A 27493-nucleotide genomic window follows, 5' to 3' on the forward strand; every position below is an offset into this window, starting at 1 on the left:
CACGCTGTGGAGTACTTGGACGCGTGTGATGGAGCATTGTCCTGCATGAAAATCATCTTTTTCTTGAAGGATGCAGACTTCTTCCTGTACCACTGCTTGAAGAAGGTGTCTTCCAGAAACTGGCAGTAGGACTGGGAGTTGAGCTTGACTCCAACCTCAACCCGAAAAGGCCCCACAAGCTCATCTTTGATGATACCAGCCCAAACCAGTACTCCACCTCCACCTTGCTGGCGTCTAAGTCGGACTGGAGCTCTCTGCCCTTTACCAATCCAGCCACGGGCCCATCCATCTGGCCCATCAAGACTCACTCTCATTTCATCAGTCCATAAAACCTTAGAAAAATCAGTCTTGAGATATTTCTTGGCCCAGTCTTGACGTTTCAGCTTGTGTGTCTTGTTCAGTGGTGGTCATCTTTCAGCCTTTCTTACCTTGGCCATGTCTCTGAGTATTGCACACCATGTGCTTTTGGGCACTGCAGCTCTGAAATATGGCCAAACTGGTGGCAAGTGGCATCTTGGCAGCTGCACGCTTGACTTTTCTCAGTTCATGGGCAATTATTTTGCGCCTTGGTTTTTCCACACGCTTCTTGCGACCCTGTTGACTATTTTGAATGAAACGCTTGATTGTTCGATGATCACGCTTCAGAAGCTTTGCAATTTTAAGAGTGCTGCATCCCTCTGCAAGATATCTCACTATTTTTGACTTTTCTGAGCCTGTCAAGTCCTTCTTTTGACCCATTTTGCCAATGGAAAGGAAGTTGCCTAATAATTATGCACACCTAATATAGGGTGTTGATGTCATTAGACCACACCCCTTCTCATTACAGAGATGCACATCACCTAATATGCTTAATTGGTAGTAGGCTTTCGAGCCTATACAGCATGGAGTAAGACAACATGCATAAAGAGGATGATGTGGTCAAAATACTAATTTGCCTAATAATTCTGCACGCAGTGTATATATATATATATATACACAATTTTTTTTTTTTTGCCGGACTAGGATACAAGAACGTGGTGTGCTTCGTTTTTGTATCCTTTTTTTCTAATGTATACAACAAACCAAGACATAAAACGTGATGTGAACCCAGCCTAACAAGTACATATTTTGTATACGTTAGTCCAGCAGAGTAAGATACACAAGCCTCTTAATAGTTTTGGCGAATTTACTGTTAGTCTGTGCTCGAGAAAAATCTAATCTCATAGCTGGCGTAGATCTGAATAAAAATTTACCTGAGTTTCTGAAATGCCAGGAGTTACAGAAATGGCTGAGAAGATGGAACTTCACTGTTTCTGTAACTCCCAGAGCAAACTCCCGAATTTCCTATAACTCCAAGCTTGCTGTGATGCATTGTTTTAGTGGTTCTCATTCACCGCTCAGGGAGTTACAGAAAGAGCAAAGTGCCATCTGTGCAGCCATTTCCGTAACTCCACCTCTCCGGCCGACGCTTACTGTGGTTATTCACACCTCGGTTATGAAAGGACGCGATGGGACAACTCCTTTAATTATCTCTTGTCTTTCGAAGTAAGTTTCCTATATATTTACCGTTTTAGAGTGGTAAGGATGGCTGATCTGGAGCCCCCTCATGTGACGCTCCTTTTCGGAAGATCCTACATCTGCCGTCATCACATCCTTTACCATGTTTCTGGTCTGGTCTATGGACAGGGACATCACTTCCACGGCCCAGGATGGCGGAGGTGTTGTGGATGGGACCAGAACTATTCTTCTCTCTGGCGCATGAGCAGAATAGTTGGATTCAGGAGCCTGTTCATAAGCCAGAGAGACGAATAGTCCTGCCCCCATCTACAACACCTTCCCCACCTGGGCTGTGAACGTGATGTCCTTATCCACAGACCGGACCTGAAACCTGGTAAAGGACCCAACATTGGTAGTTGTAGGATTTTCTGAAGGGGTTCCAGAGAGGCCGATCCATGCAACCTCAAAACAGTAAGTACCTGTATGTTGGAAACTTGCTTCTGCAGGCAAGATATGAATCAAGGCTAAATGCACACGATCTGGATTGCGTGCAGAAAATCTGTATTGAAGGTCATGTGCATTGTATTCTATGAGAAATTAAAATTCTCATGTACACGATGCAGAATTTTTTTCATGCCGATTTTCTCCATTCACTTGAACGGGGAGAGTAAAATGTGCATGCAGTAAATCCGCACCAATTGATTGTCCGCACATGATTGTGTGCGTTTACCCTAAGGGTCCAGGACCTCGCTGGGTCCTGGACAACTGGAAGAAAAGTTGCTGCAAAATTGCTATTTTCACGGTGAAGTTTCCTCTATGATCAGTAGAATCTGAAGAAATTCATTTGTAATGATATTTTTTTCTGTTTTGCAGTTTCTGATGAAGTAAAGCACTGGGATGCATCACTATTAACCCTTGCTTGCCTTCCTATCCTGGCTGCAGCATATGCTATAGTATCTGACATATGATCTTCAAACAGCAACAGCATATTTTCTCCTTAATTTTGCAACTTTTCAAGTTGTTACAAAATAATATTGTAAGAAAATAAAATGTCATACATAGCATTATACAGTTGTGTCCATGACTTGGCTTCACATTTCAATATGGTGCCTTTTCTTGCAATTTTTATTTTTTTTGTTATTTAGTCAAAGAGGTGACTTTCTGTGCGACATACAAGCATGAACTCTGCGGCAGATAGTGCCCATTGTTGGCATCCCATGCTGTGGAATGTTCCCAGAGCATACCTCCAATGTAACGCTCTGGCGGGGTCTAAAAAGGAGCCTTATGGTACATGCCCCTGGGGCGTATTACACATGGCTTTTCGTGCAGAAAATCCACAGCATAGCACAGTACTAGCTAAGTAGATGAGATTTCCAAAATCTCATCTACACAGTGTGGAAATGTTGACCTGCGTTCTGAATCTGAAGACCTGTTTGTGCGGATTTACTGTGCAGATTTGACCCGTTGCAATGCAAAAGGTGAGATCTGTGGCAAGTCTGCGTCAAAATCCGCGACACAATCCACAAGTAACACATGCAGAATTTGGGGGGGGGGGGGGGGGGTCAGTTATAATTCTGAAATATGCCTAAATTAGGCTTATTTCAGGCGCAGATTGCAGCGCAACAGATAGTTGCACCGCAGTCTGCGACTTCACCCCACTCACGCCAGGTCTAAATAAGTGCCCGTGGCGTGGGCGGGGAAGGGAATGGGCCAGCAGGTCCGTCTCACTCTCAGAAGCTGTCTTACTTTTAGAACTGGATGTGCCGAAGTTATGGAGAGGCCGGCGCCTCTTCTTAACTCTAGCGGATCCACCGCTAGCGATGGGTCTAAAACGCCGGTCTTAATAAATGTGTCCCTTGGTGCGTAAATGCAGAGAAAACTACAGGAAAATCTGTGCAGAAAATCTGCATGAACTACGCTTCCGTGCGCATATATCCTGAGCCTCTTGCACACGAGCGTGACGGATTGGCTCCGCATGCGTTCAGGGTGCGTTTAGTGAAACTCGCACCATTTTGCAAGCAAGTTCAGTCAGTTTTGTCTGCGATTGCGTTCAGTTTTTTCTGCCCGGGATCAATGCGTTTTTTTACGCGCGTGATAAAAAACTGAAGGTTTACAAACAACATCTCTTAGCAACCATCAATGAAAAACGCATTGCTTCCGCATTTGTTTGCGGATGGAATACGTTTTCCACTGAAGCCCCATTCACTTCTAAGGCCCCTTTCACACGAGCGAGTTTTCCGCATGGGTGCAAAGCGTGACGTGAACGCATTGCACCCGCACTGAATCCTGACCCATTCATTTCAATGGGTCTGTGTAGATGTGCGTTGTTTTTAACGCATCAGTTCTGCGTTGCGTGAAAATCGCAGCATGTTCTATATTCTGCGTTTTTCATGCAGCCCTGGCCGCATAGAAGTGAATTGGGCTGCGTGAAAAACGCATTAAATCCGGAAGCAAGTGCGGATGCGATGCGTTTTTCACTGATGGTTGCTAACAGATTTGTAAACCTTCCGTTTTTTATCACGCGCGTAAAAAATCATCACCCAGCTTTTCCATGCTCCTGAATGACATGTATAAATTATACCGTATACAGTATAATAGGTGAGGTGAGCCAATGCTGATTTACTTACCGCCTATGAGTTGTTTTCTGGGCAGTACACACTGAAGGCTGCTGAACGCGACTCACCGCTGGCAGCACCCCTGACTCCACGCAGGAAGAATTTTGAACTTCCTGCGCACAGCAGCCGTCACAGTCTTTCACTTTACGGCATGGCCTAGGCCCCAGGGGAGGAGTCTGACGTGACGACGCAGCGCGGCGTGCACAGCTGACCTGTCACCTGACCTGATCTGTCAGCTGTCACTGTCCTGGTGAGTTCTGTAAAGGGCCGGCCTGGGAGATTTCTCCTTGCGCGACGGCCCTGTCATCATCTGACAGTCGGCACGGTTCGGTCCTACTAAAGGTTTGCGGGGCGGCCGCCAGGCAACCTCAGCGAGGCGGCCTATGCGGGCCTAGCTCCGGTTGGCCTATGCGGGCTGCTGGGCCTATTTTCATGCAGGGGCCTGGAGCTGCAGCTCCATCCGCCCCTACGTTAATCCGGCCCTGCATATAGGCAGATGAGGTTTAACACTGACACATGTAAGGAATAATGCAAGTCACCCGTACATACTAAATGGTAAAACACTGGGTAACACTGACATGGAAAAGGACCTAGGAATTTTAGTGAACAGCAAACTAAACTATAGAAACCAGTGTCAGGCAGCTGCTGCCAAGGCCAATAAGATAATGGTTTGCATCAAAAGGGGCATAGATGCCCGTGATGAGAACATAGTCCTGCCACTTTACAAATCACTAGTCAGACCACACATGGAGTACTGTGTACACTTCTGGGCTCCAGTGAACAAGGCAGACATAGCAGAGCTAGAGAGGGTCCAGAGGAGGGCAACTAAAGTAATAACTGGAATGGGGGAACTACAGTACCCTGAAAGATTAGCAACATTAGGGTTATTCACTTTAGAAAAAAGACGACTGAGGGGAGATCTAATAACTATGTATAAATATATCCGGGGTCAGTACAGAGATCTCTCCCATCATCTATTTATCCCCAGGACTGTGACGAGGGGACATCCTCTGCGTCTGGAGGAAAGAAGAGGATTCTTTATGGTAAGCAGCATCGGATTATAATTGGACAGTTTGGGTCGGCAGGCCCGGCATCGCTGGGGGGCCCAACGCCGACCCGAACGCCCACATACTGCGGCAGAGCAGGAAAGTATAGTATTAGCCTTTTTTTGTGTGTGTGTGTGTGTGTGCCACCTTTAGTGGGCAGAGGAGGATATATTACTGCAGGGACAGTGGGGGCAAATGTTTCCATGGGGGCAAATTACTTATTTGGGGCAGTGTGGGTGCAAATTACTTAATGAAGGGCAGTGTAGGGGCAAATTACTTAGTAAAGGGAAGTGTGGGGGCAAATTACTTAATGAAGGGCAGTGTGGGGGGCAAACTACTACATGGGGAACAGTGTGGGGGGAATTACTACATGGGGACAGTGTGGGGGAAATTACTATATGGGGGGCAGTGTGGGGGAAATTATTACATGGGGACAGTGTGGGGGAAATTACTATATGGGGGCAGTGTGGGGGCGTTGCTATTAGGGGACATTATTTTTGGGGACACTATACAGGCATTATTACCTGGAGCAACATGTCTGTGTAACAAACTCTGTAGAGACGAGATGCGTCTGAAAGAATTTGTCATGGCGTTCTGGGTCAAACGGAGGAGAAGAGGAAAGAGTAGCTCTACATGACAGGAGAAGTCACTGGATGTAACAGGTATGTGGTGCTGTATTCCCCTATATGTAGAGCGGGCTCACTACTGTGGCCTGCGTCTCATCTTCTACTCCAAATCTTTTTTTATCATAATCATATGTATTTTAAATTTGGCAACTAAAATTTTAATTTGCCACCTGCAGTCCTATGTAACAGCCCAAATAACAGTGATAACGTTCTGTGTGCAGATAATGTAGTAGATGATCCATGCAATCCTATGTAACACCCCACATAACACAATAGTTCACTGTGTTATGTGGGGTGTTACATAGGACTGCAGGTAACATCTATGACATCTGTAGAGTTATGAGATGGTGGGGTCAGACTCCTGGCACCCCCACCAATCAGCTATTTGAGGAGACCGCGATGTCCCAGTGAGCGCCGCAATCTCTTTGCTCCTTACCAAGCACAGCGCTGTCCATTTGATAGCACTGCGCTTGGTATTACAGATCAGACCCAATCACTCAGGTGGGACAGAGCTGCACCTAGGCCACGTGACCAATGAATGTGATGTCATATGGCCTAGGAAGAGACTGTGGCGTTCATGAAGCACCACAGCCTCTTCATATAAAAAAAAAAAACTAAACTAAAATGGAGGGAGGGGCCCGAGTTGGGTAGACAGCCCCGGGCCCATCGTGCCCTTAATCCGCCCCTTACAGTAAGAGCAGTGAGACTATGGAACTCTCTGCCTGAGGAGGTGGTGATGGTGAGTACAATAAAGGAATTCAAGAGGGGCCTGGATGTATTTCTGGAGCGTAATAATATTACAGGCTATAGCTACTAGAGAGGGGTCGTTGATCCAGGGAGTTATTCTGATTGCCTGATTGGAGTCGGGAACGAATTTTTTTCCCCTTAAAGGGGTTCTGCACTTTGTTTTAACTGATGATCTATCCTTTGGATAGATCATCAGCTTCTGATCGACGGGGGTCTGACACCCGGGACCCCCGCTGATCAGCTGTTTGAGAAGGCAGCGGCGCTCCAGCAGCGGCGCGGCCTTCTTACTGTTTACCGCTGGCCCAGTGACGTCACTCAAACAGCTGATCAGCGGGGGTCCTGGGTGTCGGACCCTCGCCGATCAGAAGCTGATGATCTATCTAAAGGATAGATCATCAGTTAAGGAAAATTGGCTTCTACCTCACAGGTTTTTTTTTGCCTTCCTCTGGATCAACTTGCAGGATGACAGGCCGAACTGGATGGACAAATGTCTTTTTTCGGCCTTATAAACTATGTTACAATGCCCCTAGAGGAAGCGTGAAGCGAAACGATCGTCGAGCGGCTGCTCCAGGCTGGGTCAGTAACACATATGTGACTTTATGGATTTTATTTCCCTATAGCAGCATCACACTGTAGGGGTGCGTAAGGATTGCACTGTCCTGCGCGGATCTGTGCCGTGCGGTGCATTGCGTTGTGTGCACTTTGCTCTATTAGCCCCACCTGTCTGATGCTGCCAATTTGTGGATATACTAGTCCCTTATGGTCTGGAGCTCACTCTGTTTTTAATTTTCTGTAACACTTCTGTGTTCCCATGGTTGCTGCTATATGTATATTTTTTTAAGTATACTATTTAGGGCCCTTTCACACTTGCGTTCTTTTCTTCCGGCATAGAGTTCCGTCGTCGGGGCTCTATGCCGGAAGAATCCTGATCAGTTTTATCCTAATGCATTCTGAATGGAGAGAAATCCGTTCAGGATGCATCAGGATGTCTTCAGTTCCGGACCTGAACGTTTTTTGGCCGGAGAAAATACCGCAGCATGCTGCGCTTTTTGCTCCGGCCAAAAATCCTGAACACTTGCCGCAAGGCCGGATCCGGAATTAATGCCCATTGAAAGGCATTAATTTGGATCCGGCCTTAAGCTAAACGTCGTTTCGGCGCATTACCGGATCCGACGTTTAGCTTTTTCTGAATGGTTACCATGGCTGCCAAGACACTAAAGTCCTGGCAGCCATGGTGAAGTGTAGTGGGGAGCGGGGGAGCAGTATACTTACCGTCCGTGCGGCTCCCCGGGCGCTCCAGAGTGACGTCAGGGCGCCCCCACGCTCATGGATGACGTGTCGCATGGATCACGTCATCCATGCGCATGGGGCGCTCTGACGTCATTCTGGAGCGCCCCGGGAGCCGCACGGACTGTAAGTATACTGCTCCCCCGCTCCCCACTACTACTATGGCAGCCAGGACTTTAATAGCGTCCTGGCTGCCATAGTAACACTGAACGCATTTTGAAGACGGATCCGTCTTCAAATGCTTTCAGTTCACTTACGGTGTTACGGATCCGGCGTGTAATTCCGGCAACTGGAGTACACGCCGGATCCGGACAACGCAAGTGTGAAAGAGCCCTTATGTATTGCAAATGGAAGTTTAATAAAGGATTAATTGATAATATTTACTTGTGTGGTAGCTTTTTGAGCGTTATAGGTGATAAACTATGTTACAATATAGCTTGTATGTTCTCTTAAAGGGGTTGTCCGGGCTCAGCGCTGAGCTCGGACATACCCCCATTTTCCCCTGATATGAGCATTGGAGCATTTCATGCCCCGATGCTCTCCCTTGCCCTGCGCTGAATCGTGCAGGGCAAAGGCTTTTTCTGGAGATCCGGGGACGTACCGTGCTCTCCATAGGGTAAGCTTTGCGGAGGCTTCTGCCCAGCAGTGAGCCCTGTGATGTCACCGGCACTGATGGGCGGGCTTTAGCGCTGTCCTAGCCTGTAAAACGTGAAATGCTCCGATGCTCATGTTAGAGGGGCCGGAGGGGGTGAAAATAGGGACTCGGGATCTACAATGCAGGAGTTAGGCCTCATGCACACGACCGTGTCTGTACTGCAGTCCGCAAACCACAGATCTGCAAAATATGGATACCTTCTCACTCTCATCACTAAAAATGACCTTTCTCGTCCGCAACTCATACAGACAAGAATAGGAGATGCTCTATAATTGTCTGTAGTATTGGCTGAGCACCACATGCCTTCTTTTTCCTGAAAGTATTGTTACCCTGTGAGGTGGGCACCTGTCGCTGAGGGCACACGGATACCGGCAGCATTCTTACATTTCTTTGACACATGTCAGTTTAGTTGTGTCTATACCAGGACAGATTTCTAAGGCAAACCTCTGACGCTCCTGATTGCAGTTTATATGTACTGATATGTACTGAAGGTACACAGCCTATGGTGCTCTTTTCTTACATGAATCTGGGACAATTTACAAATATGGACTGCGGTGGCGGAGGTTACACACTTTCCAACGATGTGGTTGGTAAATTTGGGGCATGTAAGCCCTGTCCCTGGGAATGCCTCCCAAGCCCACCTTACATAAGAACCATCCGTTTTCAGTGAATTTGCCGTGATTGTCTATGAAAATTAGGGACTGTTGCTAATTCCGTGGTTGTAGTGGCCTTCTGAAATAGCATTCTGTATTTCACAATGTAATAATGCTGGTCAATAAGCATTAATTCCATTTAGGGTTTGCCACCCGGCCGGTAACTCACCTCATCCATTTGATTGCGCCCCGGGGAACACTCGCTGCTGACTGGATGTGCAGTACAGGACCTGCGAGAGGTCATCACGCTGGAGAGCAGGTCCTGTCCTGAGCTTCCAGTCAGCAGCAAGTGTTCACAGCAGTGCCATCAAAGCAGAGAAGGGGGCATTACTCATTTTGGGGGGTACTAATGAGGGCATTAGTAATTCTGGGGGACACTAATTGGGGCATTCATATTATTGTCGGGCACTAATAGGGGCATAATTAATTCTGGGGGGCACTAATGGGGGCATTACTATTACTGGGGGGTACTCATGGAGCCACTATTAATTCTAGGGGGCATTATTCATTCTGGGGGTGCCAATGGGGACATTAATATTAATGAGGGGCACTAATGGGGAAATTATTAATTCTGAGACGGGCACTAATGGGGGCATTACTATCACTGGGGGCACTAATGAGGACATTATTAATTCTGGGGGGCACTAATAGAAGCATTACTATTACATGGGGGAAATAATGGGGGCATTATTAATTCTGGGGAGCAGTAATTGGGGCATTAATATTACTAAGGGGCACTTATGGGGGCATTATTAATTCTGGGGAGCCCTAATAAAGGCATTACTATTACTGGGGGCGCTAATGGGGGCATTATTAGTTCTGGGGGAGCCAACGGGGAAATTAATATTAATGAGAGGCACTAATGGAGGCATTATTCTGGGGCGGGCACTAATGGGGGCATTACTATCACTGGGGGCACTAATGAGGGCATTATTAATTCTGGGGGGCACTAATGGTGGTATTATTAATTCTGGGGGCCACTAATGGAGGCATTACTATTACCAGGGGCAATAATGGGGGCATTATTAATTCTGGGGAGCACTAATGGAGGCATTACTATTACTGGGGGCGCTAATGGGGCATTGTTAATTCTAGGGGCGCTAATGGGGGCATTACTATTACCAGGGGCACTAATGGGGGCTTTATCAATACTGGGAGCCACATTATGACATGACATAGCGACTTAACACCCTGTGTTAAGCCACACCCCACAATCACACCCCCTTTGGGGTGTGGCTTAACTTGGCTGGTATTTTTGTTGGGAAAGGAGGCAACCCTAACCCCATTGCATACACAAATGAACAAATGAATTTTCTGCTATTTGCCATGATACAACCTGCTACCCCAATGGCAGTGTAAGGTACATTACTATGAATATGCATGTGCACATGTCACTGCAGGGACAGAAAAGCTCTCATCCATGACACCACGAGAATAATAAAAGAAACACTCCTTGCCCAAAACAAAGATGGCGCGCTCCCGGCCGGCGCGATGACGACATCACTCTGCGCCCCGCCTGTGACGTGGCTTCGGTAATGGCGTGGTCTGGATGGCAGTGCATTCCTTACTGAAGTTTCCAGTTTCGTTTCTCCGGATCCCCGTCTGCTGTCACATCCACCTCCAGTCCGCAGCCATGAAACACAACTCCATACCGGACCGGTGAGAGCGGAGCGCAGGCTCCCCGACCATAGGGCTGAGCGGGATCAGAACTGCTCCATGATACTGGGGAGGGAAGGCTTCTGCCCATTACATGCCCACAGAGGCTGGCACAGGAAGGCGCTTCATGGGGTGGTAGTACAGACCAGTGCTGGCAGGGGGTCACTATACTGGGGCAGACAAGATGGGCCAAATGGTTCTTATCTGCCGACACATTCTATGTTTCTATACTGGGGCAGCTGGGACTTACATATTCTTCAAAACGTTGAGCCGTTTCTTAGTGCAGGGGTTAAAATGTGTCTATTTGCAAGCTGTCAGTTTCTGTTTTCTCAGGTCATCTGACGGCTCATGTGCAGCTCTTCCTGACAGCTGGGACCTCTTCTCTCTGGTCCTACAGCTGGGACCTACACCGATAATGAGAGCCGGGGACCCGTACCCTGTGGAGCCCCCCTGAAACGGACGGAGCGGTCGGTAATGCGTGGCTAGACTCCATTCATTTCTATGGGAGCGCCAATATCAGAGATGCACATGAGCCGTCAACTGACCTGATTCAAAGAAATCAAAGTGACGGTTTTCTAATTTTTAACCCCCTGTATCTCAGAAACAGCTGAACAAAATGATTTTTGATTGATGATGATGATGATTAGGGTTTATGAAACATCCGAAGTCGATTCTTATAAATCTTCGAGCGCTCGGTACAGTGTTAGAATGTATTGGCTCCGATGAGCCGAAGTTGTTACTTTGCGGGTATTAACTTCAGAAATTGATTTCTACTGTTGAAAACCTTTCAGCGAACTCGGGTTCAGTTCCCTAGTGATGATCAGTGGTCAGACCTCCTGAAGTCCGATGACATCACCCCGTGGATACGTGATCATTTTCTTTGGATAACCCCTGTCTGTAAACCACCGCCGTAGTGTTATACAGGATGGTAGTAGCTTTCTAAGATTGCCAAGCTCTGAAATGGGCCTTGTAACATATAAGTAGTGTTGAGCGAACTTCTGTTTTAAGTTCGGCGTCTAAAGTTCGGCTTCCGGTTAGCGGAGAATCCCGATATGGATTCCGAATTCAGTTGTGGTCCGTGGTAGCGGAATCAATAATCGCCCATTATTGATTCCGCTACCACGGACCACAACGGAATTCGGAATCCATATCGGGATTCTCCGCTAACCGGAAGCCGAACTTTAGACGCCGAACTTAAAACAGAAGTTCGCTCAACACTACATTTAAGTAACTTTCTAAAGTATCACCCGCTACATGTGAATAGTAGGGGTAGTAGTCATACACTCCCGGACACCTCATGTGCGCTGTGACAGCGAGTGTACCCGACGGATCCGTTACGCTGGCCATAAACTTCTATTATGACGGAATGCCCCTTATGGCTTCCCTTATGCATTCCGTCATGGAATTGCGCTATGGTCCATAAGTTTGCTCATCCGTTGATCCTAGAGGCTCATTTCCATATATTAAAACATCATTTTTCTCAGCAATGAGGGCACATAGGAACATGGGACCAACACAGATGCCTTCAGCTGCCAAGTGCACATGTAACAGGTCAGCGGGTGTCATAGGGACAAACCTGAGAGAGGCCCGGGGGTTATCCGGTACGTTTATAGTGATGCCCTATCCTCAGGACAGACCGTCACTTTCCGATGGGCAGGTGTCAGGCCCTCGCCGATCAGACGTTGATGCCCTATTCTAAGGGTAGGCCATCCATATAATGAGTGGACAACTCTTTAAAAAAAAAAGTTAAATCCTTTCATGGGATTAAAACAAAAAAAAATTGAATTAAAGAAACACTAAATAAAGTCCCAAAAAATTAAATCCTATACGTATTTGACCTGGAAGTGGAGGCGCCGTCAGCATCGTAGACAGAGGAACGCTTCCAGGTGGAATGACCTCATCAGTGCTTGACTGGCGCTTTCTGCATCGGTCTTGATGTCCCCTGCGCTGCTAGTGGATACACCTGATGTATAACGAGGCGCATCCTCACAGCGGTCATAGACTTCTGGCTTCTTAGGGCATAAATGAAGATAAATTTGTTGTAACGATTGGTCACACCCCCTTCCCGCCCTTGCTGCGCCCCCTTTAAGGAAAGTGGTGAGGGTGGCATAAAACCAAGAGATGTGACAGTTTTTTAAAAGCTCGTAGTTGGCGACTCTTTAAAAAATGTTTGCAAAGAGCAAAAAAATTGTGCCTGTAAGATGATTGTCTGCGTTCATCTCTTTCCCTTTAACCACCTCCGGACCGCCTAACGCAGATTCGCGTTCCGGAGGTGGCAGCGCTGCGCACAGTCACGCATATACGCGTCATCTCGCGAGACGCGAGATTTCGCTCCAAGCCGGCCCGCGCATGCGCATCGCGGGCCGGCAAAAGTTAAAGAACAAGTTAGTCACCAGCCTGCCAGCAACGATCATTGGCTGGCAGGCTGGCGATTTTTAAAAAATCCAATCACAAGCCATATAACAGATCATATTAGTAAATATGATCTGTTATATGGCTTGTCTGCTCCTGTGCTGGTCCTTTTCGTCGGTTGGATCCAGCACAGGAGCAGACTTCACAGTGAGTAGCACCAACACTACACCTTAGCCCCAGATCACCCCCCTGCACCCCAATTAACCCTTTGATCACCCCTTTGATCGCCCCTGTCAATCACCAGTGAAAGGAAAAAAAGTGATCAGTGTAAACTGTCACTTTTTTTTTTTCACTAGTATTGGCTGTTAGGTTTTAGGGATAGTTTAGGCCCCTTGGTTAGGTAGTTAGCGTCAGTTAGCGCCCACCCCACCGCACCGCAGTCACTTTTATTCGCTGAATAGCGTATCGCTAATCAGCATTTGTACTTTTATAGTATCTGTAAGTGATCAAAACTGATCACGGTCAGATCTATAATAGTATTAGTGTCACTTTAGTTCGCCCTCCACCCAAAACGCAGTGTTTGCCCGATCAGGCCTGATCGGTCGCCCACACGTGCGTTCACCCACGCCCGCCCCACCGCAGTGACAAAAAATATATATTTTTTGATCACTGCACATTCATTTTACACGCACTGCGGCGATAAAAAAATCAGTTTTGATATTTTTTATCAACCGCAGCGGCCTCCGGTACTTCGCTAGCCTCCCCTTTGTAAGACAGGTTTGCTTTTTTTCTTGGGTAGTCTCAGGGAATACCCCTAAATTTAGTAGTCCAAAATGTCAAACAGGGGGTATTCTTCTGAAGAGGCCTACAGGATTCTGACCCAGTCGGATGAGGAGTGGGAACCCTCATCTGATGAATCTAGCGGGTCAGAATATGAACCTGTGGAAAGCAGTGGCTCTCTGACCCAAAGTTCGGACGAGGAGGTGGAGGTCCCTGGCAGCACCAGGCGTACCCGGCCCCATGTCGCTAGACCACAGGTTATGCAGGATCCGCTTCAAGAGCAGCAGAGTGGGGCTGTCGCTGCCGGATCACGTGGTGAGGCATACACCAGCAGCGCAGCCCTCCCTGGACCTAGTACCAGCACTGCCGTACAACATGGTGACGTGGCGAGCACCAGAAGGGCAGTTGAAGCTGGTACGGTGGCACGTGCACTAGTTACCCCGTCGCAGCCACCGCAAAGACAGGCCCGTAGAGCCCCTAGAATCCCTGAGGTGCTGGCAAACCCTGATTGGCAGTCACCAACTTCAGCCGCACCTGTAGTTCCCCCTTTCACCGCCCAGTCTGGAGTTCGGGTTGAGACGGCTCAAATCGGTTCGGCCCTGGGATTTTTTGAGCTGTTCTTGACTGCGGAGCTCTTGGACTTAGTCGTGGCAGAGACCAACCAGTATGCCACACAATTTATATCCGCCAACCCGGGAAGCTTTTATGCCCAGCCTTTCCGGTGGAAACCAGTCCAAGTTTCCGAAATTAAAATTTTTTTGGGCCTTCTCCTCAACATGGGCCTGACAAAAAAGCATGAATTGCGGTCATATTGGTCAACGCACCCGATTCATCACATGCCCATGTTCTCTGCTGCTATGTCCAGGGCACGATTTGAGGCCATCCTCCGTTTCCTGCATTTTAGCGACAACACCACCTCCCGTCCCAGAGGCCACCCAGCTTTTGACCGGCTCCACAAAATTCGGCCCCTCATAGACCATTTCAACCAGAAATTTGCAGATTTGTATACCCCCGAGCAAAACATCTGCGTAGACGAGTCCCTAATACATTTTACCGGGCGCCTTGGCTTCAAACAGTACATCCCAAGCAAGCGTGCCCGGTATGGGGTCAAATTGTATAAGCTCTGTGAAAGGGCCACAGGCTATACCCACAAATTTCGTGTCTATGAGGGAAAAGATCAGACCCTGGAGCCGGTCGGTTGCCCTGACTACCTGGGGAGCAGTGGGAAGACAGTCTGGGACTTGGTGTCACCCTTATTCGGCAAGGGGTACCATCTTTATGTGGACAATTTTTACACAAGTGTGGCCCTCTTTAGGCATTTGTTTCTAGAACGGATTTGCGCCTGTGGCACCGCGCGAACTAGTCGCGTGGGCTTCCCCCAACGGCTTGTAACCACCCGTCTTGCAAGGGGGCAGAGGGCTGCCTTGTGTAACGAAGAACTGCTCGCGGTGAAATGGAGAGACAAGCGTGACGTTTACATGCTCTCCTCCATTCACGCAGACACGACAATCCAAATTGAGCGAGCAACCCGTGTCATTGAAAAGCCCCTCTGTGTCCACGACTATAATGCGCTCATGGGAGGGGTGGACTTCAATGACCAGATGTTGTCTCCGTATTTAGTTTCCCGCAGAACCAGACGCTGGTATAAGAAGGTGTCTGTATATTTAATTCAATTGGCGCTGTACAATAGTTTTGTTCTCTACAGTAAGGCTGGGAGAACACGATCTTTCCTCAAATTCCAGGAAGAGATCATCGAGAACCTCCTTTACCCAGGAGGTTCCGTGGCCCCATCCCCCAGTGTAGTTAGCCGTCTACACGAGCGACATTTCCCCAGTGTCGTTCCTGGTACCTCAACCCAACCGTCACCCCGAAAAAGATGTCGTGTCTGTAGCAGGAGTGGAATAAGGCGTGACACCCGCTATTTCTGTCCTGACTGTGCTGACCACCCTGCCCTATGCTATGGAGAGTGTTTCCGGAAGTACCACACACAGGTACACCTAGCATAGGGATTGCATCTCACAGGACAGGCACACAGGGCTATTAGGGCCCTTTTACTCTCAGCTGCTGCAAACCTCTCCTTTCACCTGGGATAAAGTGCATAACGTACTTCGCCACATCTTTGGGCGATTTGCGCTTTGCACATTGTCCCATGGGGAAGGAGAGGTTTGTTCTATAAAGGTAAAAAAAACTAAACAAAAAAAAAATTACCGGTAAGTAAAAAAGTTAAAAAAGTTTAAAAAAGTTAATATGTTCTGTTCTAAAGTTAATAAAGTTATTGCTTTGCGGCCTGGTTTTTTCTTTTTTGTTTTGTTTTTTTTACCTTCCAGGTGGACCAACCGATCGACCAGCTGCAGCACTGATGTGCATTCGGACAGAAGCATTGTGCTGCTGTCAGATTACACGCAAGTCGGTGTATGCGGCGCTGCAAGACGAGATTTCTCCTCTGCAGTAAAAGATATGTTTGCCGAGGCATATGAGCTGAGGAGGTGGCGGTGTTCATATACTTTGGCAAACACTTTGTATATATAAAAAAAAAAATCCCGGCAATGATTTATTCATCCACATCGATTGATGTGAATGGAGAAATCTGGTTTGCCAGGGCATACGAGCTGAAGTGGGTATGGATGTTGGGCGGAGCTCCTATGTCCTGGCAGACGCCTTTCCCCTCCTTTTTCTTTTTTTGGCAGAGATTTTTTCATCCACATTGATCGATGCGAATGAAGAAATCTGTGCCGTTCATTTTTTTCTTTCAGCCCAGAGGCTGAACGGAAAAAAAAAATCTCATTACCCGTATGCTCAATATAAGGAGAATAGCAGAAACTCCTAATGCTGGGCATACATGTAATGATTGCGGAGACCCTCAAATGCCAGGGCAGTACAAACACCCCACAAATAACACCATTTTGGAAAGAAGACACCCCAAGGTATTTGCTGAGGGGCATATTGAGTCCATGAAAGATTGAAATTTTTGTCCCAAGTTAGCGGAAAGGGAGACTTTGTGAGAACAAAATCCAAAAAATCAATTTCCGCTAACTTGTGCCAAAATTTTTTTTTTTCAATGAACTCTCCATGCCCCTCATTGAATACCTTGGGGTGTCTTCTTTCCAAAATGGGGTCACATGTGGGGTATTTATACTGCCCTGGCATTTTAGGGGCCCCAAAGCGTGAGAAGAAGTCTGGTATCCAAATGTCTAAAAATGCCCTCCTAAAAGGAATTTGGGCCCCTTTGCCCACCTAGGCTGCAAAAAAGTGTCACACATGTGGTATCTCCGTATTCAGCAGAAGTTGGGGAATATGTTTTGGGGTGTCATTTTACATATACCCATGCTGGGTGAGATAAATATCTTGGTCAAATGCCAACTTTGTATAAAAAAATGGGAAAAGTTGTCTTTTGCCAAGATATTTCTCTCACCCAGCATGGGTATATGTAAAATGACACCCCAAAACACATTCCTTACCTTCTTCTGAGTACGGAGATACCAGATGTGTGACACTTTTTTGCAGCCTAGCTGGGCAAAGGGGCCCACATTCCAAAGAGCACCTTTCAGATTTCACAGGTCATTTACCTACTTACCAGACATTAGGGCCCCTGGAAAATGCCAGGGCAGTATAACTGCCCCACAAGTGACCCCATTTTGGAAAGAAGACACCCTAAGGTATTCGCTGATGGGCATAGTGAGTTCATAGAACTTTTTATTTTTTGTCACAAGTTAGCGGAAAATGATGATTTTTTTTTTTTTTTTTCTTACAAAGTCTCATATTCCACTAACTTGTGACAAAAAATAAAAAGTTCTATGAACTCACTATGCCCATCAGCGAATACCTTGGGGTCTCTTCTTTCCAAAATGGGGTCACTTGTGGGGTAGTTATACTGCCCTGGCATTCTAGGGGCCCAAATGTGTGGTAAGGAGTTTGAAATCAAATTCAGTAAAAAATGACCTGTGAAATCCAAAAGGTGCTCTTTGGAATATGGGCCCCTTTGCCCACCTAGGCTGCAAAAAAGTGTCACACATCTGGTATCTCCGTACTCAGGAGAAGGTGGGGAATGTGTTTTGGGGTGTCATTTTATATATACCCATGCTGGGTGAGAGAAATATCTTGGCAAAAGACAACTTTTCCCATTTTTTTATACAAAGTTGTCATTTGACCAAGATATTTATCTCACCCAGCATGGGTATATGTAAAAAGACACCCCAAAACACATTCCTCAACTTCTCCTGAGTACGGGGATACCAGATGTGTGACACTTTTTTGCAGCCTAGGTGGGCAAAGGGGCCCATATTCCAAAGAGCACCTTTCGGATTTCACTCGTCATTTTTTACTGAATTTGATTTCAAACTCTTTACCACACATTTGGGCCCCTAGAATGCCAGGGCAGTATAACTACCCCACAAGTGACCCCATTTTGGAAAGAAGAGACCCCAAGGTATTCGCTGATGGGCATAGTGAGTTCATAGAACTTTTTATTTTTTGTCACAAGTTAGTGGAATATGAGACTTTGTAAGAAAAAAAAAAAAAAAAAATCATCATTTTCCGCTAACTTGTGACAAAAAATAAAAAGTTCTATGAACTCACTATGCCCATCAGCGAATACCTTAGGGTGTGTACTTTCAGAAATGGGGTCATTTGTGGGGTGTTTGTACTGTCTGGGCATTGTAGAACCTCAGGAAACATGACAGGTGCTCAGAAAGTCAGAGCTGCTTCAAAAAGCGGAAATTCACATTTTTGTACCATAGTTTGTAAACGCTATAACTTTTACCCAAACCATTTTTTTTTTACCCAAACATTTTTTTTTTATCAAAGACATGTAGAACTATAAATTTAGAGCAAAATTTCTATATGGATGTCGTTTTTTTTGCAAAATTTTACAACAAAGTGAAAAATGTCATTTTTTTGCAAAAAAATCGTTAAATTTCGATTAATAACAAAAAAAGTAAAAATGTCAGCAGCAATGAAATACCACCAAATGAAAGCTCTATTAGTGAGAAGAAAAGGAGGTAAAATTCATTTGGGTGGTAAGTTGCATGACCGAGCAATAAACGGTGAAAGTAGTGTAGGTCAGAAGTGTAAAAAGTGGCCTGGTCTTTCAGGGTGTTTAAGCACTGGGGGCTGAGGTGGTTAAAGGGCTTCTGTCACCCCACTAAAGTGATTATTTTTTTTTGGGCTAGTTAAATTAGTTATATAGCGATATATTAAAATATAATAGTGTTCCTTACTTTGATCCAGCAGTTTAGTCAAAAAAACTAAGTTTTATCATATGCAAATTCGGTCTCTACCAGCAAGTAGGGCGTCTACTTGCTGGTAGCTGCTGCAGAAATCCGCCCCCTCCTCTTGTTGATTGACAGGGCCAGCCGGGATCTCCTCCTCCGGCCAGCCCTGTCGGCATTTCAAAAATCGCGCGCCCGTGTTGACTCTGCGCAGGCGCTCTGAGATGAGTAGGCTCGTCTCCTCAGAGCTCCCTCAGTGCGCCTGCGCCGATGAGATCATCGAAATAGAAGATGTCATCGGCCAGGCGCACTGAGGGAGTTCTGAGGAGACGAGCCTCCTCATCTCAGAGCGCCTGCGCAGATTCAACACGGGCGCGCGATTTTTTAAATGCCGACAGGGCTGGCCGGAGGAGGAGATCCCGGCTGGCCCTGTCAATCAACAAGAGGAGGGGGCGGATTTCTGCAGCAGCTACCAGCAAGTAGACGCCCTACTTGCTGGTAGAGACCGAATTTGCATATGATAAAACTTCGTTTTTTGACTAAACTGCTGGATCAATGTAAGGAACACTATTATATTTTCATATATCGCTATATAACTAATTTAACTAGCCCAAAAAAAAAAAATCACTTTAGTGGGGTGACAGAAACCCTTTAAGTGATTTAGGGCGTGTCCCTTTTCCCCTTCCTTCCCTTGCAGGTGGACAGAATACGTTCCAGTTGGAAAGCGGATCCCAGGAACACGTTTTATCGCTTTTAAAGTCCCTCTAAAGAACGTAAGCTTTGTGTGGAAATATAACATGGCTCTTCTGATGGTACTTGCTGTCTGGACCTGACCGTGCCCTGTGCTTCTCCTTCAGATGTATGATAACAAGCTCTCCCCGTGGCAGCGATTTTCACCTTCAGATCTCGTTAAGGAAGTCGCCAAGCAAAATGAAGAACTCGGATTGGTGGTCGATTTAACCTGCACCAAGCGCTACTATTCCCCAGCGGTAAATCACCTGCAAGGGACTACTCTAGGTTCACTTCCAAATTGTCAGTCTGTATTGTACTGGTCCTCCTACCTGCGGAGGGACACAACCCCAACAGGTAACACCCACCTGTACCTTTAGGCCAGGGCTACACAACTACATATTGTCGCTGATAGTCAGTGGTGTCACACTGCAATGTGCTGCAAGACGACAATCGCCAAAAATCCATCCAAGTTGGATTTTTGTGCCACTTTCGCGTCGCAGCATGTCCTAGTGCGACACCATTGACTATCATTATAAAAAATGTGCGACATGAATGTCGCAATGTAGTTGTACCCTTTTGTCACGCGACACATGTCGCTGTGTAGCCCTAGCCGTACTGCCGACTGCTGGAAATTCATTCATAACTTTTAGCAGGAATAATAGAGGAACAACACAACATAAGAGACATCAGAATAGATCAGGCATGGCCAACCTGCGGCTTTCCAGCTGTTGTAAAACTACAACTCCCACCATGTCCTGCTGTAGACTGTCCGGGCATGATGGGAGTTGTAGTTTTGCAACAGCTGGAGAGCCGCAGGTTGGCCATCCCTGGAATAGATGCTGCAGAATTTTTATTACATGGGGAATACAAGTAGTTCCTAAACCAGACATATCAGGAGAGGGGACCCCTTTAAAGTGGGTCCCTACGCTAATTTGGTGCAGCAGCACATGGTGACCACTGCAAGACTCAGCAGCCCTGCTATCAGGCTAAGCCCGAAAATGAGGCGCATTTGCGACCAGGGAGTCCAGTAATTGCATGCCTCACTTTTGAACAGCGCCTTCAACTGAGGCACCAGACTACGGCATCTTAACCTCCTCAGGACCGCCGTACGCAGGATTGCGTCTTTGCGGCGGTCCTGTTGTTCTGGGTGGACGCGCCGGTGCGTCCTCTCGCGAGACGCGAGACTTCCTGTGAACGCGCGCACACAGGCGCGCGCGTTCACAGGATCGGAAGGTAAGCGAGTGGATCTCCAGCCTGCCAGCGGCGATCGTTCGCTGGCAGGCTGGAGATGTGATTTTTTTAACCCCTAACAGGTATATTAGACGCTGTTTTGATAACAGCGTCTAATATACCTGCTACCTGGTCCTCTGGTGGTCCCCTTTGTTTGGATCGACCACCAGAGGACACAGGCAGCTCAGTAATATGTTGCACCAAGCACCACTACACTACACCCCCCCCCCCCCCCCGTCACTTATTAACCCCTTATTAGCCCCTGATCAACCCATATAGACTCCCTGATCACCCCCCTGTCATTGATTACCCCCCTGTCATTGATCACCCCCCTGTAAAGCTCCATTCAGATGTCCGCATGATTTTTACGGATCCACTGATAGACTGATCGGATCCGTAAAAATCATACGGACGTCTGAATGCAGCCTTACAGGGGAGTGATCAATGACTGTGGTGATCACCCCATATAGACTCCCTGATCACCCCCCTGTCATTGATTACCCCTCTGTCATTGATCACCCCCCTGTAAAGCTCCATTCAGATGTCCGCATGATTTTTACGGATCCACTGATAGACTGATCGGATCCGTAAAAATCATACGGACGTCTGAATGCAGCCTTACAGGGGAGTGATCAATGACTGTGGTGATCACCCCATATAGACTCCCTGATCACCCCCCTGTCATTGATTACCCCTCTGTCATTGATCACCCCCCTGTAAAGCTCCATTCAGATGTCCGCATGATTTTTACGGATCCACTGATAGACTGATCGGATCCGTAAAAATCATACGGACGTCTGAATGCAGCCTTACAGGGGGGTGATCAATGACAGTTGGGTGATCACCCCATATAGACTCCCTGATCACCCCCCCCCTGTCATTGATCACCCCCCCTGTCATTGATCACCCCCCTGTCATTGATTGATCCCCCCCCCCCCCTCTGTAAGGCTGCATTCAGTCTTTTTTTTGGCCCAAGTTAGCGGAATTTTTTTTTTTTTCTTACAAAGTCACATATTCCACTAACTTGTGTCAAAAAATAAAATCTCACATGAACTCACCATACCCCTCACGGAATCCAAATGCGTAAAATTTTTTAGACATTTATATTCCAGACTTCTTCTCACGCTTTAGGGCCCCTAGAATGCCAGGGCAGTATAAATACCCCACATGTGACCCCATTTCGGAAAGAAGACACCCCCAGGTATTCCGTGAGGGGCATATTGAGTCCATGAAAGATTGAAATTTTTGTCCCAAGTTAGCGGAACGGGAGACTTTGTGAGAAAAAAATAAAAAATATCAATTTCCGCTAACTTGTGCCAAAAAAAAAAAATTTCTATGAACTCGCCATGCCCCTCATTGAATACCTTGGGGTGTCTTCTTTCCAAAATGGGGTCACATGTGGGGTATTTATACTGCCCTGGCATTCTAGGGGCCCCAAAGCGTGAGAAGAATCTAATGTCCAAATGTCTAAAAATGCCCTCCTAAAAGGAATTTGGGCCCCTTTGCGCATCTAGGCTGCAAAAAAGTGTCACACATCTGGTATCGCCGTACTCAGGAGAAGTTGGGCAATGTGTTTTGGGGTGTCATTTTACATATACCCATGCTGGGTGAGATAAATATCTTGGTCAAATGCCAACTTTGTATAAAAAAATGGAAAAAGTTGTCTTTTGCCAAGATATTTCTCTCACCCAGCATGGGTATATGTAAAAAGACACCCCAAAACACATTCCCCAACGTCTCCTGAATACGGCGATACCAGATGTGTGACACTTTTTTGCAGCCTAGGTGGGCAAAGGGGCCCACATTCCAAAGAGCACCTTTCGGATTTCACTGGTCATTTACCTACTTACCACACATTAGGGTCCCTGGAAAATGCCAGGGCAGTATAACTACCCCACAAGTGACCCCATTTTGGAAAGAAGACACCCCAAGGTATTCCGTGAGGGGCATGGCGAGTTCCTAGAATTTTTTATTTTTTGTCACAAGTTAGTGGAAAATGATGATTTTTTTTTTTTTTTTTTTCATACAAAGTCTCATATTCCACTAACTTGTGACAAAAAATAAAAACTTCCATGAACTCACTATGCCCATCAGCGAATACCCTGGGGTCTCTTCTTTCCAAAATGGGGTCACTTGTGGGGTAGTTATACTGCCCTGGCATTCTAGGGGCCCAAATGTGTGGTAAGGAGTTTGAAATCAAATTCTGTAAAAAATGACGAGTGAAATCCGAAAGGTGCTCTTTGGAATATGGGCCCCTTTGCCCACCTAGGCTGCAAAAAAGTGTCACACATCTGGTATCTCCGTACTCAGGAGAAGGTGGGGAATGTGTTTTGGGGTGTCATTTTACATATACCCATGCTGGGTGAGAGAAATATCTTGGCAAAAGACAACTTTTCCCATTTTTTTTATACAAAGTTGGCATTTGACCAAGATATTTATCTCACCCAGCATGGGTATATGTAAAATGACACCCCAAAACACATTCCCCAACTTCTACTGAATACGGAGATACCAGATGTGTGACACTTTTTTGCAGCCTAGGTGGGCAAAGGGGCCCACATTCCAAAGAGCACCTTTCGGATTTCACTCGTCATTTTTTACAGAATTTGATTTCAAACTCCTTACCACACATTTGGGCCCCTAGAATGCCAGGGCAGTATAACTACCCCACAAGTGACCCCATTTTGGAAAGAGACCCCAAGGTATTTCGTGATGGGCATAGTGAGTTCATGGAAGTTTTTATTTTTTGTCACAAGTTAGTGGAATATGAGACTTTGTAAGAAAAAAAAAAAAAAAGAAAAAAATCATCATTTTCCGCTAACTTGTGACAAAAAATAAAAAGTTCTATGAACTCACTATGCCCATCAGCGAATAACTTAGGGTGTGTACTTTCTGAAATGGGGTCATTTGTGGGGTGTTTGTACTGTCTGGGCATTGCAGAACCTCAGGAAACATGACAGGTGCTCAGAAAGTCAGAGCTGCTTCAAAAAGCGGAAATTCACATTTTTGTACCATAGTTTGTAAACGCTATAACTTTTACCCAAACCATTTTTTTTTTACCCAAACATTTTTTTTTAATCAAAGACATGTAGAACAATAAATTTAGAGCAAAATTTATATATGGATGTCGTTTTTTTTGCAAAATTTTACAACTGAAAGTGAAAAAATGTCATTTTTTTGCAAAAAAATCGTTAAATTTCGATTAATAACAAAAAAAGTAAAAATGTCAGCAGCAATGAAATACCACCAAATGAAAGCTCTATTAGTGAGAAGAAAAGGAGGTAAAATTCATTTGGGTGGTAAGTTGCATGACCGAGCAATAAACGGTGAAAGTAGTGTAGTGCAGAATTGTAAAAAGTGGCCTGGTCTTTCAGGGTGTTTAAGCACTGGGGGCTGAGGTGGTTAAAGATGCTCTTTTATGTCACTGACCAGTCTTCAGGATTTCTAACGGCCCAAAAGCAGCCACAAACCACTGCAGTATGCGGGCGTTGCCATATTTTAAGATGGCAAAGTGAATCGGAGGGGAGCTCACTGGAATGTGACCATGCCTGCTATACCACCTAGCTGCTTAATACAATTACTAATAAATGACCGACTGGTTCTCAAACTTGCAGCCATAGAATGTACATCCAACATCACAATCATTCATGCCTTTATAAGCCAGTACTGCGGAGCTCTCGCACTACTGCCAGGTAAATATATCCCACAGGATCGGGAGAGACTAGTAGTCGCTGATTGATGCAAACTTTCTCGCTATGATGTTCTTAATTATTTTGCCATAGGGCTATTGTAGCCATTAAAGGATAACTGTCACATTTATACCCGAATTTCAATTTTCATATATGTAGTTGCTAATAACATGATAGTCCAGAATCAGTTACTATTAGACTGACTTACCCCATATTTAATAAGATTCAGCCCTTAGCAACCAGTCTGCATAAAACTGCAATCTCACTATTCAGTTAAGATGGCCGCCACTGCCCCCACCCTGAGGCTAATCCCGCCTGCCCTCACTAGCCAGTAACAATAGCCCCCCAAAAGTGTCAGTAACCAGAGCCCTCCCCCCCTAAAGGGTTAATCTCCTGCAGCACAAAGGGGTCCTCTTACCACATGTTGCTTTCATTTATACACTGAGCAGACGGCAGATCTCCCTTCCCTGGTCTGCGCTGCTCCAACTCTGCATTCTCCAGCTCTGCTGAGTGAGGGAGCATCTGCCAAGCGCAGGCACAGGGAGAAGTGCACACAGCCCAGGCACTGTTATCAGCTGCTGGGAAGGACCTGGCTTTAATCATTTACTTACAGTCCCTGGGTGTCAGTAATGTGACCTTGCACGCAGCCTGCTTCTGCGTCCTCCGTCCTTCAACAGATAGACGGACCATGCCTAGCAACCCTATTTTAAGCACAGGTAAAAGTAGGCAGTACAGGGATCAAAAATGTGGAATTAAGGGGTAATTGAATACACAGTGAAAAGTTAAAATAGGGCAACAAGGTGATATTAATCACCACAATCCAATACTCCAAAAAAAAATATATACTTTAAGTATATCAAATGTAGCGGTATAGTCCTACAATTCCCGCTTATTGAAACAATCCCATACAAAGCACACCATGGCGGTCAGCTGGTTTTTCAGTCTCTATTTGATATACTTGGCAAATGGTACGGACAATATGTGCTGTGTTCAAACAGATCGTGATGTCAGCAGCTTACCGGGCATGTCGCTGCTCTCGGCGTCGGTTAATACATGCGTGACTTTTGCCTGAATCGCAGCTGTCTTGCAGAGCGCTGTAACCACAGTTGTAATATGCGCTAGTGCACTGTTTTCTGGCGTTGATGACTTGACCACGCTGACTTTATTCCTTGATTGCAAGATTGCTTTCTTGATATAGAGGTTTGCACTCCGTATATGCTGCTGTGTAGATTACCAAACGCGCTTCGAAACCGCACAGGTTTCTTCTTCAGTGGTTAGCAGTATAATGAAAGTAGGAAACACACAATTGCTTCTTACATAAGGACCAAGCAACTTTCAAAATCTGGACCAGACTGCAACCCCTGAATATTATTCGTTAAAACCTGACCTGGACTATACTCTATATCAGGGCTGGCCAACCTGCGGCTCTGCAGCTGTTGCAAAACTACAACTCCCAGCATGTTCAGACAGCCTACAGCAGGGCTTGGTGGGAGTTGTAGTTTTACAACAGCTGGAGAGACGCAGGTTGGCCATGCCCTGCTCTATATCCTTGTGTACACCACACTCCAAAATACACTGCCATGTTCAGACTACATCAATTGCCGTCGGTTTTCCCTTGGTATCAATTTTCGTTCTAAAATAGTTATTTTATGTATCCTATATAAAATTTAAACCCAATGATTTACATTCTCAACTTTATGTGGGCCACTCTCTTCCATACAATGAATGCACAATGTTTCAAGCATACACTTGGATCCTATTCACATATAGCGATTTATGTTTGTCATTTTCTTCTTACATATAATTGCAATTGAAACAAACTAAAAAGTAAAAAATAATAAATAGAAAAGAAATAGAAAAACAAAAACTGGAAACAAAAAAAATTAGGGTTATCTCTAGTTGTTATAGGGCCAGTGGGAGGATGCAGGACATGTCGCTGCGCTGGAAAACAGCCTGGCAGCGACATGCCGTGAAAACCTAACACTAACCCTATTCCAGGAAGCCAAAAATCTCAATTTCTGAATTGAGTCCCGAAGGTTCCATCGATCCAAATTCATAAATCATTCTGGATTCGTGTCTCGACATTTTCGAGAGAAAATCTCCCCCCCCCCCCCCGCTCCAATCTCTCTTCACTGACTGTATTGCTGCATATTTTTAACCTGTTGGATCATTGGCGTGATATATATTAACCCCTTAAGGACCTGAGCGTACATGTACGGCGCAGGTGTCCGTGACTTAAGGACCAGCCCCCTGGATCTCACAGGCAAACGGGCTATAAGTGTATTACAATCTGTAATACACTTACAGCCAATGCATCACAATACAGAAGTATTGTGATGCATTGTAAAGGAGATCACCCCCCCCCCCCCCCCCCCCCCCAAAAGTTGAAGTCCCAGAGTGGGACAAAAAATAAAGTGAAAAAATAGTTTTACAAAAAAAATTGAGTTTCAAGTAAAAAAAAATGTGTCCCTTTCCCAAAATAAAGTAAAAAAAAAATTGGGAAAAAAAGAAAAGTAGACATATTGGGTTTTGCCGCGTCCGTTTCGACCGGCTCTATAAAAATATCACATGACCTAACCCCCTCAAATGAACACCGTCAAAAAAATGTTATAACTGCTATAAAAAAACACATTTTTTTTGTCACCTTACATCACTAAAAGTGCAACACCAAGCGATCAAAAAGGCATATGCCCTGCAAAATAATACCAATCTAACCGTCACCTCGTTCCACAAAAAATGAGA

The 27493-nt window shown here is 46.0% G+C and overlaps 1 protein-coding gene across 3 annotated transcripts in view; it reads left to right on the forward strand.

Moving 5' to 3' along the window:
- Positions 1-10616: 10616 nt before the first annotated feature.
- The window catches only part of DUSP11 (dual specificity phosphatase 11), a 46423-nt gene continuing 29546 nt past the window's right edge, over positions 10617-27493 (forward strand). For all 3 annotated transcript variants that reach the window (XM_040414386.1, XM_040414388.1, XM_040414387.1), the window contains exons 1-3: positions 10617-10764; positions 19798-19873; positions 19958-20089. In XM_040414386.1, coding sequence (XP_040270320.1) covers positions 10655-10764; positions 19798-19873; positions 19958-20089 — 318 coding nt within the window. In that variant the 5' untranslated portion in view covers positions 10617-10654. The remainder of the gene's footprint in view (positions 10765-19797; positions 19874-19957; positions 20090-27493) is intronic.

This window comes from Bufo bufo, chromosome 1 (assembly GCF_905171765.1).
Source record: "Bufo bufo chromosome 1, aBufBuf1.1, whole genome shotgun sequence".
NCBI lineage: Eukaryota > Metazoa > Chordata > Amphibia > Anura > Bufonidae > Bufo > Bufo bufo.